General features: G+C 38.1%; 1 protein-coding gene and 1 long non-coding RNA gene across 3 annotated transcripts in view; one reads left to right on the forward strand and one right to left on the reverse strand.

Moving 5' to 3' along the window:
- The window catches only part of RHBDL3 (rhomboid like 3), a 140,845-nt gene that overhangs the window by 108,802 nt on the left and 13,344 nt on the right, over nt 1-18,699 (forward strand). For both annotated transcript variants that reach the window (XM_060763952.2, XM_060763953.2), the window contains 2 exons: nt 8,298-8,410; nt 16,259-16,359. In XM_060763952.2, the coding sequence (XP_060619935.2) occupies nt 8,298-8,410; nt 16,259-16,359 (214 nt within the window). The remainder of the gene's footprint in view (nt 1-8,297; nt 8,411-16,258; nt 16,360-18,699) is intronic.
- The window catches only part of LOC137096082 (uncharacterized), an 87,356-nt gene that overhangs the window by 51,207 nt on the left and 17,450 nt on the right, over nt 1-18,699 (reverse strand). The window lies entirely within an intron of this gene.

Below are 18,699 nucleotides of genomic sequence, written 5' to 3' on the forward strand. Positions count from 1 at the left end.
CAGGATCTGATTTCAAAATCTCTGGAATAATTAAATCCGATCCAGCCGCTTTTCTGTTTGTTACACCAACTATCGGGTCTGCAATTTTCTGTATTGTAACAGGAGACCAGTTGATGAATCTATTGCTGAGTTTTGGGTTTCTAACTCATCAGTCTGAAAGAGGTTGGAAAAATAACTACACCAGTTTGATGGAGATTGATGTGGCAAATGTTGTACTTGAATTGCTCAGTCCATTGACCAGATGCCAAAACTGCTTCAAGTTATTTGTTACAGGTGCATTTAGAAGTTGATTCCACTTAAATTCTACTAATGAGTGCTGCTTAAGTTGGATAAAATGTTGAAGGTAGCACTTAGGATTCCGAAGGTTAGCAAGATCCACACCAGACTTCGATCTTTGTAATTTCCTGTACAGGAGTCTTAGTTGTTGGTTACTTTTAATACAATCCATATCAAACCCAGAATTATTTGAGTTTCTTGTGCCTCCACCAGGTTGGGGGTTTGTCCAGTTGTTATATGTTATCTAATAAAATTTTATCATTTTTGCAAATACTATGTCAGTTTTCTAAGGCAGAATTTGGGCCCTAAGATAACAAAAAATGCTTTACAATGCTAGGTTTTCTGACAACACAGGTTGAATGATACTGGAAATTCTAGCTGAACCAAGTAATTTTTTCCATACACTAATAAAATGTCTCCCCATAACTTATTTAACTGAACACTCAATCTGATTACATGTTTAGTATGGTGTAGTTGTTTACTGTACCATAAAGTCCTTGGAACTGTCCTCTTGCCCTTCCAGATTTCTCCATCTAATAAGAGTACTACTATTTGGTCCATTTTCGGTTTTATATTTTATTTTTAGTGTGTTTTGTTAGGTTTTTTCAGGAAAAGAACAAACCACAGTCTACCTATTACAATGCAACTTGAGCCCTGCCACACGTACAGTGAAGGACCTCCTTATAGCAACACCAGAGGCACTCCATTGGCCAGCTAGTGGTCAAAGCACATTTAGTATAATGCCAAGCTTTTAAACGAAGTCTTTTCTCAAATACATCACAACTGTAACCTTGGTTCACTCCTGATACAATAAATAAAATACGTTTTTTTGTATTATATGATGTTTTCATTTTATTTTTATTTTATTTCTTATTTTTATTTCTCGCTATTTTGATTATTAAGTTATAATTAATGTTGTTTTGTAATGTCTAATGTGTCTTGTCCTGATATAAGCTGTTTGTATGGTTTTCTTTTAGCACTGAATGTTTGCCATATTTGTTGCGAACCGCCTTGAATCGCTTCAGGGAGATAGGGCAGTCTATAAATAAATAAAAATTATTATTATTATTATTATTATTATTATTATTATTATTATAAAATGGTTTTAGATGTTTAGATAAAATAATACTTTGTGTGAGCTAGTTTATATAACTTGAAAGTCAGTGTAGGACATCAAAAGCACACGCTGAGGTGACAAATCTGTCTATTGAAAAGCAAGCTTTCATTCTTGACTTTGTAGTGATGACTATGCTTTCCTTATAGATCTGTAGGAATCTTGCAGCTTTTGTTTGTTTTCTAATGAGATCCTCCCTTTGTATGCAATGGCAGCTATGGGGAGGGAAATTTTATATTGGGAACAGGGCAGTAAAGATTTTTCTTTGACAATATAGTTCCCTTTCTGCTTTCCTTCAGACCCCTCCCCTCCCCAACACTACTATTTACTTTATAAAATAGCCTGTGGACATCCATCACTTACATGCAATTAATTTGATATTACATCTAGTTGGGTGGAATGCTCTGGAATGTATTTAGAAGAAAAAGATTGACCTGGTCCATTGGATGCCTCTTGCAACCTCTGAAAACAAAGTGCTTGTAGCCTGCTTTCTTTAGCTACATAACACTAACCTTTGCCTTGACAGGTATCTTGTTGCCATTATCCTGTTGTGTTGCTTGAAAAATGTGCTGAACCTTTTAATTATCAAATTTCTTTCACACCCTTGGCCGGTTTCCCAGGGAAACTCTGGGGGAAGATACGATACCCTGTTCCTCCCATCTGTAAATATTAAGAAACTTTGCTGGTGTAAGCTTATTATATTTTGCAGGCAATTCTAAATGTTTTGGATGTGCAAATCATCAAAGCTGCACCACATATTGAGAAGCAGTCTTTGCTGATTTCTCTCTCTAATATGATGAAATACACATCACAGTTAGGCAATATACAACCATTTATAGCCAGTTTTACAACCCACATCAGGAGAATCAAATAAAGTCATAATCTTTTTTTCAAATGGTGAGACCATTATTCCCCCCTCTTTCACCCTTCTCTCTCAAAGGCCAAACTAATTCAAAGGTGAAGCCTATTGTTGCATACTTCCTGCTGTGGCTTTAATATGTTAATTTGAAGCTCTTAATTTACTGTGCTCATCTTCTTCTTCATTTTAATGGGCTAATATTTGACAGCCAGGAGTTATTGGAGGAGGAGGAGGAGAAGGCTCCCTTGTTAAGGGTAGCCAGCTGGGCTTCTTAAGAGCCTCCCAAAATGTGTGCTGTTTGTGCCTCAGTCATGATGGAGAAAAGCTTTACAAGAAGCCAGAGCTATAAATTTGGGGCTTTTTGAGTTTTAAAAGCCAAGTGGACATTAATTGTCTATGGGGTCCACCCATTTGTGTTGTTGCCATAACTAATGACTTTATTGATTCTAAGGCCCATTTTCTTTGGTTACGGAGAAAGTGAAACCTTGATAAATCAATTATATTGTCATCTGAAGAATGACACATTTGGAGCATGAGAAAGCTAATTATGTTTTATGGGTGCTGATTGACTATGGGACTCTGATGCTTTTGCTTCTGGTAGCGGTTTGACTGAATAGAAAGCTTCTTGGGTCATTTTTTAAAGAACAGGCTTCCATCAAACGCACTTATAAATAAAACCTTTGAGGCTTTCCCTTCTGAAATAAATCATTGTTTCGCATGGGTCATTATTTCAAGAGAGTTAAATTCTTTGTTAGAAAAGCTTGGATACCTTCCCATGACTATTGCTGTGTACTGCCCTTCATCTAACTCTGTTTCATTTGATATAATAAAAAGTAGGTTTCTGTCTCTCCCAAACTTTTTACTGCAATTCTAAACAGATTCCTAGATATTTTTTATTGTAATTCTTTTCCTCTTATTGTTAGAGGGAAAAAAATAGGCAGTCATAAGGAAATAACCCAGACTGCCGATGCTGAAGCTGTTATCTGATAGTGGTAAAAGATTGATTATTTTATGTATTAGGGAAGATTTATCCCTAGAATTAAATAGTGAATCCCAAACAATTGATCTGGGAGTAGTAAGACTCAGTCCTAGCTTTTGTGTAAGCATTGCATTATAAGTCACATTAAAACACTCTGCATATTCCTAATGAGAGATGTTGCATAATTTTCTAGCAAAGTTTTCATTGACCATAAAAGAGAAGTAAGAAAAGACTGATTACCTGTATGCATAGTGATTGTGTACTTAAATATGTTCAGCTACATTTTTTTTGTAAAATTTGCAAATTATTGCATTAGAATAGGATGGAGAAGATGACCCCCCCCCTCCTCCCACCATTGAAATGTAAGTCCCAGTAGCCTTATCAACCACAGGCCATGGTGGAGAATTCAAAGTGCTGCAGTTTTGTTTCTGGAGGATTATGAGTTGCTCATCTCTGCTCTAAATTATTTCCTCACTGAAAGCATGCTCCAATGTACCACTGCTAAGAACTGAGCGCAGTGGCACATTTCTCCAGTTTGGTAACACAGGAGAAGAGGAGAGCACAATCCAGATGGACAGGTTCAATCAAGGAAGCCACAAATGCCCCAAGTCTGCAAGACCTGAGAGGGCTATGGATGATAAGGTGACTTGGGGGGGGTCTCTCATTCACAGGCTTACTTTAAGTCAAAATTGACTTGATGGCAGTTGACAATAACAAAGTATACATGGCATTTCAGGACAAATGGTCTTCACCCCCAGCCCCAACTGTAAATGCTTTAGCTCTCTTTGAAAAGGATCCCCGATGCTGTGTTTGCTTTTCATTTGCTCTTTTTTATACTCTTGGAGCAATTAAAATTCTGATTTGTAATCCAGATGTGCCAAATGTTATAATACTGGCAATTCTGTTTTAATCCCCTTCCTTGATAACGCTCAGATTCGCGGGTTTTTTCCTTATTTTCACTAATGGTATATACTGACTCGGAGCCCCCGGTGGCGCAGTGGGTTAAAGCACTGAGCTGCTGAGCTTGTTGATCGAAAGGTCGCAGTCATGCCGGTCATATGACCTTGGAGGTGTCTATGGACAATGCTGGCTCTTCGGCTTAGAAATGGAGATGAGCACCACACCCCAGAGTCAGACATGACTGGACTTAATGTCAGGGGACTACCTTTACCTTTTTATATACTGACTCAATGTTTTCAGGAAGTTATGTGCCATAAACCTGCTAAAGGTTGACAATTCCTTATCCAAAATTCTCAAATGCTCCAAAATTGTTCAATTGGGTAGATAAGATAGTCCCACCATTGCTTACTGATGGTTCAATGTACATCAACTGTGTTTCATGCACAACATTATTAAAAAGATTAAATATAAAACTACATTCAGTATAAAGTATATGTGGAAAATATGATGTCTTATTATGTTTGTGTATGCATATGCAAATACAGGTATTGCGAAATCAATTTTCCCCAAAATCTAAAACACTTCTGATTTCAATCATTTTGGGTAAGAAATATTCAACCTTTCAGAGCAAAGAGTAGTTCAACTTTTTGTGAATGCATGTGTAAAGTTACATTTTTGCCTTTATATCCATCCCTTTACTTTTTTTTATTTGCCATTTTCTTTCTCATTTGACCCAATTTATTTAATTAATTAATTAATTTTTATCCCACTCTTTTCAGCTGGAAGGTGACTCAGGGCAGCATACAGATTGGCAACAATTAGATGCCACAACATACATACATATCAGTTAAAACATTTAATATCACATAATAAAAATCCATATAAAACCAGAACCATTGATAACAAACCCACACAGTCTTAGGTGTGCCTACTTAAAAATAAGTTTTCTTGAGTTCAATAGGAAGATGAATACAAGATTTCAGCTTTAGTCTGCAGAAATTTGTCTTCTTGGAACGCTGGCACAAATCCAAATCAATTTCTTACTTGATACACAGTTAAGATCTCATTTTCCTCCACTTTTTCATAAAAGTGCACTATTATCTTGATTCAGTGGCGATACATAAATCTTATTTATTGATCTGTTTGCATCAACTGTTCCAATTCATAACTTTAAAGAGGTTTGCAAATATTTCTGTTTAGCCCCCCCTGTGTTTAAAGTGTGCATCCGATCTAAAAGAGCCAAAGATTGTGAGCATTTTGCCTTCTCTGTAATTCCAATTATAATGATGCTGCCTACTAATTTTCTGGAATCGGGGTTAGGCAGAGAAGTCTATAATTTCCTGGATTCTTCCTTTTAAAGAAGCAAGCACGGGCAGCCTTCCAGTTGTTCTTGCCTGTTTCTGTTAAAAGCTCAGCACTTCCCCAGGTGAGGTCTTTAGGAACACTTTGGTAAATGGCATCTGGCTCTGATGGTTTGTAATTTGTTAATTATTCCTAAGACTTCAGTCTTTGTAGCTTCTGTTTGAGAAATCTGCTTAAGTACCCTTCTTGAACAAAATGGTTCAGTATCTCTCCAGGATCTGCTGTGGTGAAAAAAAAATCTATTTAGCCACTTCACACTATTCTCCTCCTCCGCGCTTTGCTCCTTTTAGACAATGATTTAGTTGACTTAACTTCTTAATTTCTGACTTGTGTAACAATCCTTTATTTGCTCCTCAAATTCAGTGTTGTTGTGTTTCTGGCCATGCTTTTTGCTTTATTTTATGTATAAGCTTGTTGTGTCTTTTCTGACAAAAATAGTATCTAAGACAACTAAGTACAGTCAAGTCAAACATACAATAACACTCCCATATCCACAGGAAATATATTCCTGGTCAGACCAGTGACCTGAAACTGGGAATATGACTGAATATCATTAAATTACCTGACTTTCATTCTCAGCATATCATAGAGTCACCCTGGAGGACCTAGAAATTCCTAGGGAACTATCTTCTCTAGGAATTATTTAGGTCCTTCAGGGTGACTCTGTGCTAATTCTGGGAGTAGCATCTGGAGGACCTAGTAAATTTCTAGAAAAAACATTTTTCCCAGGCATGGGTATGGGGTCCACAGTTTCAGGGATCTTACTGTACTCTGCAGAAATGCCAAAGAAATAAAACACAATTAAAATGCATCAATCAAAAGGAAGAACAGTCCACTTCAACTTGGCTGAGAGGCCATTGTTCTATCCTTCCGGGCACTGATAATTCTGTCTTTGCTGTCTGATATTCCAAATTGCACTGAACACTTGCTAAGCTCCAAACATTGCAATCTGTCCTCAAAGGCTTGTTGCTCCAGCCCATTTGATTGCCCCTTTATGCACCTTTTCCATCCCTACAACATCTTTAATAAATGCAGTAACCAGAAATGCACACAGTATTCCAGATGTGATCATGCCATAGATATGTACAAGGGCGGCATGTTATTGGCAATGATTCCTTCTTTTGTCATAATGCCAAACTTCAATTGTTTTTTTTTTTTTACTGCAGGGATATCAACCATAATCCCTAGACCCTTTGTTCAATTAATGCCAATTCATGCTCTATCGAAATGTGAAGTTAAGATATATTTTTTTGCTCTAATGTGCTTCCCTTTACACTTGATTTAATTGCATTTTGTTTACAATCTGAATGCTCATTCTCTCAGTTAAGATAGTCTTTTGGAACTCTAAAATCTTTTTTTGCTCTCAGCAGCCTAAATAATTTGTTATTATCAAGAAACATGACTATCATACTATACACCCTAATTTCAGGACTTGTATCATATTATCTATACCTGAAGCTTGGCAGATACAAAGAAATTTCAATTTCTTTGAAGAATATTATTAGTGTGATCTTTTATCTTCCAATATATCTCCACAGCTTTTACTTTTATTGGAGTGTAGTGGAGGAACAAATTGGCTTTGGGACCTTAAAGGTAACTTTGGTCTTAAATATGTTTTGCTTTGCTTGTAATATTAATTTTATTTATTTATTCTTCAACTTTGTATTGTCATGTTGACTTCATTTTTATAGGATTCGTATCTTCAACAGCTTCAGTTTATTATTATTGTTTAACGCAGTGTGTTCTGTTTTCATTGTTTTATCAAAACATAACTGTTATTAAAATTAATAACGCCCTACCTTCTGGAGATGCCCTCCCACCCCACTACTTTAAAAGCAGTTCTGGGTTCCTGCCAGGAAGCCCATATTTTTCATTTTTGTACTTTGTATCATGTTTTCTGTTCAACATGGTTACAAGGATTCTTAAACATAAATCTCTCTCTATATATATGTGTGTGTGTGTGTGCGCGCGTGCACACACACCCCCTTTTCAACTATAAAAGCAACTATCTATATACCCATGTAGAAGTCAACCTCATGTATAAGTCAAGGACAGGTTTTGAGGCCAAAATTGTGGATTTTGATATAACTTGTAGATACGTTAAGGGTCATCATCAGAGAAAGGAAGGCACCAATCCCTCCTTGGGATGAGCCCCTCTAAAAGGTAAAGGTAAAGGTAGTCCCCTGACATTAAGTCCAGTCATGTCTGACTCTGGGGTGTGGTGCTCATCTCCATTTCTAAGCCGAAGAGCCAGCGCTGTCCGTAGACACCTCCAAGGTCATGTGGCCGGCATGACTGCACGGAGCGCCGTTACCTTCCCGCCGGAGCGGTACCTATTGATCTACTCACATTTGCATGTTTTCGAACTGCTAGGTTGGCAGAAGCTAGGGCTGACAGCGGAAGCTCACGCCGCTCCCCGGAATCGAACCTGCGACCTTTCGATCAACAAGCTCAGCAGCTCAGTGCTTTAACCCACTGCGCCACCGGGGGCTCCATTGAGCCCCTCTAGCCACTGTCATTTCCCCACCAAGGCACTCTACTCACAGAAGGGGTTTTCTTTTTGATAAGACTGACTCACATTACCCATAAATAAATTGCCCACATTTTTGGGGTTGATTTTAAACAAAAAACTCTAGACTTATATATGAGTATATAGGATATTGGAGTTTTATAGAATTAAACTTTTAAAAATCCATGGCAAAGAGCCGTGTGGTAGCTAGTTGGGGCTCCACATGCAAAGCTTTGCATTTATCTGTCCGCAAAGGTAAGCTGAACTAACTAATGGGAATTTTTCCCCTTTGCCCCAGGATAGAGCACCTTGGACTCAACGTAGTTCTTCAACTTCTAGTTGGAGTCCCCCTTGAAATGGTACATGGTGCTGCAAGGATTGGATTTGTCTACGTTGCTGGAGTTTTAGCAGGTAAGTGTTATGACTGATATTGAATAAACTGCATGCATAATCAAATGTTTCCCCACTTTCCTTGTAAATCATTTATCTTACTTTCTTTTTTTATGTATATGATAACTCAATAAAAGTTTACTAAAAAAAAGAATAAACTGCATGCATCAAGGAACTATGGTTAGAATATCTGTGATGAAAGATAAAAAGTATACATTATCTGGAGATGGCATCTCTATAATTTTGCTTGGAAAAATAGGTCTCATTTATACTTGTTTTTTTAAAAAAATGTATTCATCATATGCTCAACTTGTCTCCTGCCATAAGACCTGAGGTGGCAGGGGACAAGTAGTGTATAAGAAAGCTTAGTTAAAATGTAATATTATAAACATATTTTAAAAATAAACTCTAGTTCTATAAAAAGCATACAGTTTAAAATGCATTTAAAAGGATTAAAAAACTTACAAGACAAGAATAATGTACTAATTCCAAACATAGTTTTGCTATGTGATTAAAAATAAAAGTCCTGTCTAATAAAAAAAATCTTAACCTAATGGTGGAAAGAGAATGTTTATTATTGTGCTAAAACCAAGGTTATGTTTCTGGAATTCTTGCTCCTCTACCAGTTAAGTTGTAGTAATATAAAAAGGAAATTTTGCAAAAGACAAAGCCTCCCAAATCTATTGTCTATTTCAGTGATGGGCAACCTTTTGAGCATGGTGTGTCAAAATTTGCCAAAAAACTGAGCATAATTCAGGTGGTGTGTCACTTCAAGAAAAAAACCATAATTTCGCAATATTTAGCTTAAATAACAAAAAATATATAATTGTAATTCCCACTTTCTCTCTTATCATGTTGTTCTACCTCTCTTTATGTAGATAATATCCTTTTTGGAGTGTTTAATAAAAATATAATTTAAAAAACCCAACAAAATATTATTTATTTTTAATTTAATGTAAATGTATTTCTAGCATTTAATATGCTGTTTAATGTATTTCTAATAATAATAATGCAATAATAATAAAGTAACATTGCAAAATAATATTTTGATATTTAATTTACCATTTCATTTAAGGCATATATATATTTGAGGCATATATTAAAAATATTAAAAATGCATTAAATTAAAATGCATTAAATTAAACGTCAAATAAAAATTCAATTTACCATTTCATTTAAGACATTCTGAAATATTTGAGTAATATAGAAAAGTAATATTATTTATCATTTAATTTAATTTAAATATGTAACTCCTTAATATTTAGGAAACAATGCAAAATAATATTCATTTACTTAATAATTAAATAAACCGATACTATTTTGCAATTGGTTTATTTCCTTTGCAAAAAGAGAAAACTCATATAACCAGGAAGAAAGGAACCGTGCGCGGCTGAAGAGGTGGACCCAGGAACGTTTGAAATGGGCGGAGCCTTCTTTCCAGGAGGCCAGTGGCAATGGAGATACAGGGAAGAGGCATGGCCTTTCCCGCCCAGGGCTTTTACTTGAATGAAAAGTGGGCAGGGCTTCGGCCTGCTTTTGCTAGCAGTAGGGAAGAGGCCCCTTTCCACGCATGCGCGGAATTGATTCTATGGAGGCTTACTGCAGCCTGGGTTTCTCTCTATGGAATAAGTTACTTTCTTTCCTATCTATTTTTTAAAATGGCATAAAATAAATAAATAATATCCAGCAGTGTGTGTCAGTAGAAATGGCTACGCGTGTCAGTACTGACACGTGTGTCATAGGTTGGCCATCACTGGTCTATTTGGTTTTCCTTTTGGGTTCTGGGACAGGCATTATTTGAACCAGCATTGCCTATTTTAGTTTGTAATTTGTTAGTTAATAATTTGGCCACATAATGAGAAGACAGGAAAGCTTGGGGAAGAAAATGATGCTGGGGAAAATGGAAGGAAAAAGGAAGAGAGGCCGACCAAGGGCAAGATGGATGGATGGTATCCTTGAAGTCACTGGCTTAACCTTGAAGGAGCTGGGGGTGGCCACGGCCGACAGGGAGCTCTGGCATGGGCTGGTCCACAAAATCACGGAGAGCCAGAAGCAACTGAACAAATAAACAAAACCAAAAGTTTACTGTAATTGACTATTAGTGACCGTGCAGTTCTCAAGTTGTGGAGGTGGAGCCCGAGGGAAGGGCAATCTCTTGTTTGTTTCTAACCACACATTAAATAATTTTTATTGGGTTCCAGATTCAGCCAAAGCTTTGAAATTACGCATGTATGTGCAAAAACCAAGTGTGTTCAGAAGCCACAGTGAATTTTTCACCAAATTTCACATGTTCTTAATCATTTTTCTGATTGTGTTCCATTGCATTGTTGCTACTACCTTCTAACAAATTTCAGTACTTGTGCATTCTGTTTTCATAAGAAGGGTTTCCAAAGGGAACAAGAACCTCAGGAGTTATTTTGTATGTCAGTATTTATGTTACGATTGCTTTATCGTTGAATTTTGCAGAATCAGTAACAGGCACTTTTAAAGTTTGATTAGGGGCCAGTAGAGCAACGTGCCAGTATTGGATGATATACCTTCATGGATTGATTGATATTAAATTTGCACTGCATTTGTTATTCATGTGCAGCACCTCTCCAGTTTACAGATGAAGAAAAATTTAATTAAATCAAGAGATGAGGGTGAACGGCCACTAGAGAGGGAACTCATAATGTGGGCTGGGACAATGATAAAAAGGGGGTTCATTCCTCCCAAAGCCCCAACATTCCTAGCATAATTTTGGGTTACAATGAAGAATTAAAGCTTACAATGAAGTAATATATCAGATACTGCTGTTTGTCATGAACACTACCACTCTGGAGACCAGAGTTTGATTCTCCGCTTTGCTTTGGAAACCCACTGGGGTGACCTTAGCCAAATCACATACTCTCAGCTCCAGAAAAAAACCTGCTATGGGATGACTTTAGGTTCAGCATGAGTTGGAAATGACTTCAAGGCACACAACAACACATGGTAGTTTGCTTCTCCATGTATGCCAGTGTTCTATAGGGAAGATGTGTTTTAGCAGTAGTTCTCAACCTGTGGGTCCCCAGGTGTTTTGGCCCACAACTCCCAGACATCCCAGCATTTTACCAGCTGTTAGAATTTCTGAGAGTTGAAGGCCAAAACATCTGGGGACCCACAGGTTGAGAACCACAGATGTGTAGAGCATTCAGTAACATAATTTCCTAGTTCTGAGACAAGTTTGCCAAATATGAGAACTGAGCCTGAAGTAAAGCCTGAGTATGCATGGCTGCATTTATTGTTATTCATCCCTTTTCATAATTCAACCCCTCGTCTCCCTTTTCCTTCTTGTTATTCCCTTGCCTTCTTGTCCTTAATGTCTCCCTCTCTTGAAATTCATGTCATACTAAAGAACCTATTCTTTTCTTCTAGTAAATGCACTAAAATTGACACTAAAATTGGGACAAAGCAGTTTCCAGCCTACATTTTATGAACACAGTTCACTTCAATAGAGGCATGGAATGAAGGCTCTGTAAACAGAAATACAAGTGGAGTAAGAGAATGTGAGAAGTAATGGATATGCAAAATACGTTGGAGTATGGTATACAGCTTGGTGTAGTAGTTTGAGCATTGGTTCAGGTATCCACTTGGCTATGGAAAACCATTGAGTGATCTTGGCAAGTCAGTCTCAGAAGAACACAGTCAAAAACCTTTCTGAACAAATCATACCAAGAAAACCCCATAATGAGTTTACTTTAGGATTTCCATGATTTGGGAAATGACTTGAAAAAACACAACTACAACAAGCACACTTATGTTTTTAAAGTTACTTACTTACTTCAGCGATCCCTTGTAGTCCAAGGATGATGGTCCTTCAAGAGTGGTATCCTGGGGGTGGATCCGTAGGTGGCTGTGGAGCCCTATTCTTGATCTGCATCTTCTCCCGCAGTGAGGGCATCGGTTTCCAGGTGGAAGGTGGTCCCTGTCGGGGTTGGCTTGATGCGCCTTCCTCTTGATACGTTTCTCTCTTTCACCCTCCATTCGTGCTTATTCAAATTCTGCAGCACTGCTGGTCACAGCTGACCTCCAGCTGGAGCACTCAAGGGCCAGGGCTTCCCAGTTCTCAGTGTCTATGCCAGAGTTTTAAAAGTTGGCTTTGAGCCCATCTTTACATCTCTTTTCTTGCCCACCAACATTCTGTTTTCCGTTCTTGAGTTCGGAATACAACAACTGCTTTGGGAGACGGTGGTCGGGCATCCAGACAACGTGGCCGATCCAGTGGAGCTGATGGCGGAGGACTATCGCTTCAATGCTGGTGGTCTTTGTTCCTTCCAGCACGCTGACGTTTGTCCCCCTGCCTTCCCAAGAGATTTGCAGGATTTTCCGGAGGCAGTGTTGATGGAATCGTTCCAGGAGCTGCATGTGACGCCTGTAGACTGTCCACGTCTCACAGGCGTATAGCAGGGTTGGGAGGACAATAGCTTTATAAACAAGCACCTTGGTATCCCTACGGATGTCCCGGTCCTCAAACACTCTCTGCTTCATTCAGAAAAATGCTGCACTTGCAGAGCTCAGACAATATCTGAACTTGTATGAAAACCGGTCCCCCCCCCCCGCTTATTCTTTTAGCTATCCTTTAAAAACACCCCACCAGAGTGTTTTTAAAGGATAGCTAAAAGAATAAGGAGGGGGAGGACTGGTTTTCATACAAGTTCAGATATGCAGGTAAACATTTATATAGTGAGGGACAGTCTGGACTTACATCCTGATATGGTTGCACGCCCAGTAAAATATTGTTGCAATTCAGGCATGAAGAGGACCTTTTTGTGTTCCTTCTTATTTGGGATTATTCTAATTGTGGAATTATATCCTTAAAATAGATTAGCCTCTCTTATCCTTCATTTAATTTTAAATGGGTCATTAAAACATTGTTATTCCTTGTAGATTTTGAGCAATTTAAAATGTGATTTGAGTGATAATAGCTTACTTTTCCTCTTTTCAAAAAGTTCCTAACTTTACCTACTTGCAATATTGTATATTTGTTTAATAATTGAAAGGTTTTAAATTATAAGTCACTCCATCAACTCTTTCTGGTTTGAAAGCAACCGTGTGTGTGTGTCCCTTAATGTGGATTTGATTTTCAGCTACCTAGCACTTTGTATTCTTGATTTTTCACCCCCATCATCCTTTAGCCTACATATACTGACTCTTGTCAACTGATTTTGTTCATGTTAACTTTGTCAGTTAGGCTGTGGAAAAGAGATGCTAAAAATGAAAAGGGATAGAGGAGTTATAACTTTCTCATTAGAAAGCTTGAATAGCAGTTGAAAGACACTGCAAGAAAAGATCACAGGCAGAAAGCATCCCTTTGTTACCAGCCAATTATTTCACAGTATGAGAGTGGAAACATTTTCTTTCACCTTTAAAGTGTTTGCAGCAAAGGAAGAGAGCAGGTGTGATCAATGAATGAAAGTATTAGGTAAAGCCTTCCCTTTAAAAAATATTGCGCACAGAAGTGAAGCATTTCACAGTGTATAATATATTTTCTTTTCAGGGTTTTGTGAACCACTTATTTGCATAGAAACTGGGATCTTAACACACAAAATAGTGTCTGTACAAAAGAAATACAAAAAAAAATCAAAATGTGAAAACTTTCAGGCCAGTTGATTTTTTTTCCAGCTAAGTATCTTATTTTATCAAGATATCCTTGATGTAAGATAGGTGGGATTTAATTTGATTTAAAAATAAATCTTTCACATCAAGGATAAGAAAATGAGGTGATTTTTTTTTACATATCAAGCAAATACTTTCATACTACTGTGTGCTTTCAAGTCTCCCCAACTTATTGTGATTCTAAGGTAAATCTATCACAAACTCCTTGGTAAGGTGTGTTCAGAGAGGATTTATTTGCCTTTGTTTTCCTCTCGGGCTGAATGGGTATGATTTGTCCAAGTGTGTTTCTATGACTGAGTTGGGATTTGAACTCTGGTTTCTCAAATTTTGAGGACATTTTAAAAATGCAGTTGTCCTGAAATGCCCATCTAGTAATAAATCTGCTGTGCAGTCCATTATTAACAGCAGCGGCCTCAACATAACCTTGTCCAGAAATATTCCCTTGTCTTCAATTATTTGGTTGTGTTTGTGTCTTTTTGGTTCCTTTCTCCAAATCACTTCAGGCAATCTTTATCATTTTACCAAACAGTGAACATATTACTAATCAGTCACAGATATTCTTGGCAAAGGCCCTACTGATGGATGACCCCCAGCATGTGCATCTCATTCCATCTCTAAATCAACTGCCATTCATTTGGGAGAGAAGAGAAGGGTTCCTAATTCGTTCTAGCATGAAAGATGCTCTGGCTGCTGTGGGATGTGTTATTGTTGATGCATCATCCATCTGACTTCTAAAAACGCTAACTTTACAAACCCATTTTAAATGGGGAGGATCATAATGAGGAAGATTATAGGCAACATCTAATAAAATGCAAGTCTGCTGCTGCAATTAAGCTCGGAAAAGAAATTATCATAGGTACCTACTGAGAACTGGAATTTGGCAAGAGAGTATTGGTTGCATGGCAATAATATTTACAGTTGCCAGTTTGAAACCTGGATGTTTTAAATTGGTTTCATCAGAACAGCCGAATAGAAAAGATAAATGAAATTGTTTCTTGGTCTATCAGCACTAGAGTTTCCCCAACTTCCTTCCTGGTTTGGAGTTTCATTCTTTTGTTGTTTATTCGTTCAATCGCTTCTGACTCTTCATGACCTCACGGACCAGCCCATACCAGAGCTCCCTGTCAGCCGTGGCCACCCCAGCTCCTTCAGAGTCAAGCCAGTTACTTCAAGGATACCATCTATCCATCTTGCCCTTGGTTAGCCCCTCTTCCTTTTTCATTGCTAGACAATGAGTAAGAAAAGAGACACCACATGAAATGTGGTGGCACCGGGAATCAACATGGCCCCTTTCATTGCTCTGTGCATGCTTTTCAATGTTACTGGGTGTGGGCAAGATACAGATCTAACCAACCAATTAATGAAATTATATTAATTTGTGACAAATTAAACACCACATTTAGTCACATTCTCACAGGGAATGTCTTGTTGAACCTTCGAGAAGGCGAACCGGCTTAGATGGGCCCTTGGTTTGAACAAGATGAGTCTCTTTAAAGCTTATATGTTCATAAAAAGCTCAAAATGGCTGAAAATTTTGCAGTGAAGGCCTTCTGTTCATACTCCTGATTAGCATAATTTCTTACACTCCCACACAGGTCTGGCCATAGATGTGGGCGGGCATTCACTTGGGGAACAAGATGGATGCAATGGCAATGGAATATATGGCATTGTGGACTCAGACAACCCAGTTCAAAGCAGATATTGTGGGATTTTCTGCTGTGATATTCTGGGTCATGTGGCTATGCTGAAGGGCCCTGAATCTCACAAACTTATCCTGCATTTTGTTTGTAAACCTATTGCTTTGTGGAAGTTAACAAACAAGGCGTGAAGGTGGTGGAGATGCCCAGTTCTTGTTATTGACTTGTAGTGGACATTATTCACAGGTTTAATACTTCTGAACCTAGATGTTCCATTTAACTATAATATCGGGCAGGCCGATGCATTGTGAGTCATCAATGATAAACTATCCTTTGTTGGACAAATACACATGTTCTATCTTAGTGACACATAAATGGTAGATACCAATGGTACAATCACCTTGGTGTCTACTCATAAGCAAGCCCCATTGAATACTATGAAGTATGGACATTCCCAACAACTGAAAATTAAGGTGCAGTTATTTTGCAGTAAATCAATAACCTCAAAATGCCTTCTCAGAATTTCATTCAAAAAAGGAAGGTGCCGATTAACACGTGGCAGGATTATGTCATAAAAGTGCCTTTTCTTTCCAAGGTTCCTTGGCGGTGTCTATTGCTGATATGACTGCACCAGTTGTGGGCTCCTCTGGAGGAGTGTATGCGCTCGTTTCCGCCCACCTAGCAAACATAGTAATGGTAAGTGCTGGACATTTGGATATTTTCTTTCTGGGACTAGAATTGCCAGAATCCCCATTACCCAGTTCAGGCTTTTGTGGTCTAAAAAAACCCCCTCAGTTTCCCAAACTTTGGTAATGAAACTGATTGAATATTCTGAAAACATTTTGTGATATATTTTACTTTTTATTTTACTTTTGCTGATCAAAGATTGCGCACCGATCTTCCATATTTTGGTTTTACCAAGATACACGTGCCATATGTTCAGGGAGTATCTATTCAACAGATGTAGTATTGTATAGTACTCCCTCTTCCTGGGAAACTCTGGAAAAGAAGTGTGACTCCAGAATTAGGTCCCAGGACAGGCTGAGAAGACCCTTTTCAATGTCTGGGTGGGAAAATAGTGGTGTCCGTGACTCTTTAGCTCGACTTCTTGAAGGAGCTTTTAGAGAAGTGGTTCTCAACCTGTGGATCCCCAGGAGTTTTGGCCTACAACTCCCAGAAATCCCATCCAGTTTACCAGCTGTTAGAATTTCTGGTGTTGAAGGACAAACCATTTGGGGACCCCCAGGTTGAGATCCACTAGTTTAGGGGTTTGGCGCTTCTAAGTTTTTTCCAGGATGGACTAAGGTCTCATCTTTCATTACTCAGAAAAGAAGATGGCTCCTTTTTGTGATAAGAATTAATACTGCACATTAACTTTTATTTTAAAAAGGAACATGAATGCTTGGGTGGGAAATATCAGTTCCTAGGAGCATCTAGCCCCCTGAAGTGGTGCTGGCGCCTCAAGAGGCCAGATGCCACCAGTCACTGCCATTTACTTTGCATTCTCCATGGAATCGCCTCAGACCGCTTTATGGGACATATCAACATCTTTGACTTATATGAGAGACAGACTTATACGTTATATACAGTAGGTGACAGTCATACTGTATATAGACTAAACCATGCAAATCATCTATGACAGGGTTGTAAAAAATATATCCCTCTAGATATTGCTGGACTGCAGATCCCAGCAGCCCTAACCAGCATAGTCAATGGTTAGGAATGCTGGGAGCTGAAGTTCTGAAACATCTTCAGATTCCCACTCTTGAAGAGTAAATTGCCAAAACATAGCTATGTGAATAACTAATAGTATGGAATGACTTCACAAAAGACTGATGCCTTAGCATTACTCCATTTAGGAAATATAAGCAGGTTGAATTATCTGGCATTTCCAAATGTCCATTTAAAATCTGTCTTTTCCCCACTCCATTTATCCACCTCAAAGCAATGTATCCTCATACCCACATGGACACACACAGTATTTTCATATAGTCTCCAATCTAGGTACTGTCTAGGCAGACATGCAGTCCATGAAAAATTACAGCATAATAAATTTGTTAACCCTTCGGGTGTCATAAGACTCTTGGTTGTTTATACTCAGTTGCAATTATGTTTTCATGTTATTTAGATCTGGCAATTAAAATAAGAATAATTTTTACTTAATGGTGACAAGGGGATTCTTGCATAATGAGAATATTTTGCATTTGCCATTGCAACATTTTCATGATAATACTCATTTTTGTTATGTGCTGTTTTTTTTTTACTGACGAGAGTAAGGGTTCTAGGGACTCTTTTTGCTTTCCTGTGTGCTTTTGAGTAACTATGAGAAATAAATAATGCCCTTGCCTGTAGAGTGAAATTTTCCTGAAAATAAATATAGAGTGAGCAATAAGGCATTTCGCCTAATGGAAAATCATGGGGGAAGGGGAATCAGAAATAAGCAAAAAGGATGCACGAAAATGCTGAAGAGAAAATACAACATTTAGTAGCACAGTCAGAGTTTTCTGACAACATTACCTATTTCTGTAGAGAACCAAACATCATGAGGTATTTTTTTTGTTTTGTTTTTACTGCTTCTGGAATTCTTTACAGACAAAGCCCGCGTGTATTCATGTAAAATGAAGATTGACAGTATCCATTAATGATCTAGCTTACTGTTTGTAGCATTAGATGTGGACTAAGCCAGCTGTACCATTAAGCAGAAATAGGCAATTGAATCAGGCAGCAGGTACTAGGGGACAGCACTGGCATTTTCTCAGCTCTCTCTTATGAACTCCCTGGCTGTTCTCTTCTGTTGGTGCACACAGACCTATATATGGCAACAACCTTTCCTGGGCCCTGCAAAACCAGCCTGCAGCTTCTGATGTAGTGAAAAATGGTGCAATTTTGCAAATTTGCTTCTGTAGATTTGATCATTTGTAGATATAATTAAAATAACATCTAGGCCCTCCATTGCGACTCTGTGGTCAACTTCTGTCAGATGACCTAGTGATTTCTAAAGAGAACAAACACATATATAACAATGTCCAAGTCCTC

The sequence above is a fragment of the Anolis sagrei genome, chromosome 2 (genome assembly GCF_037176765.1).
Source record: "Anolis sagrei isolate rAnoSag1 chromosome 2, rAnoSag1.mat, whole genome shotgun sequence".
Lineage (NCBI taxonomy): Eukaryota > Metazoa > Chordata > Lepidosauria > Squamata > Dactyloidae > Anolis > Anolis sagrei.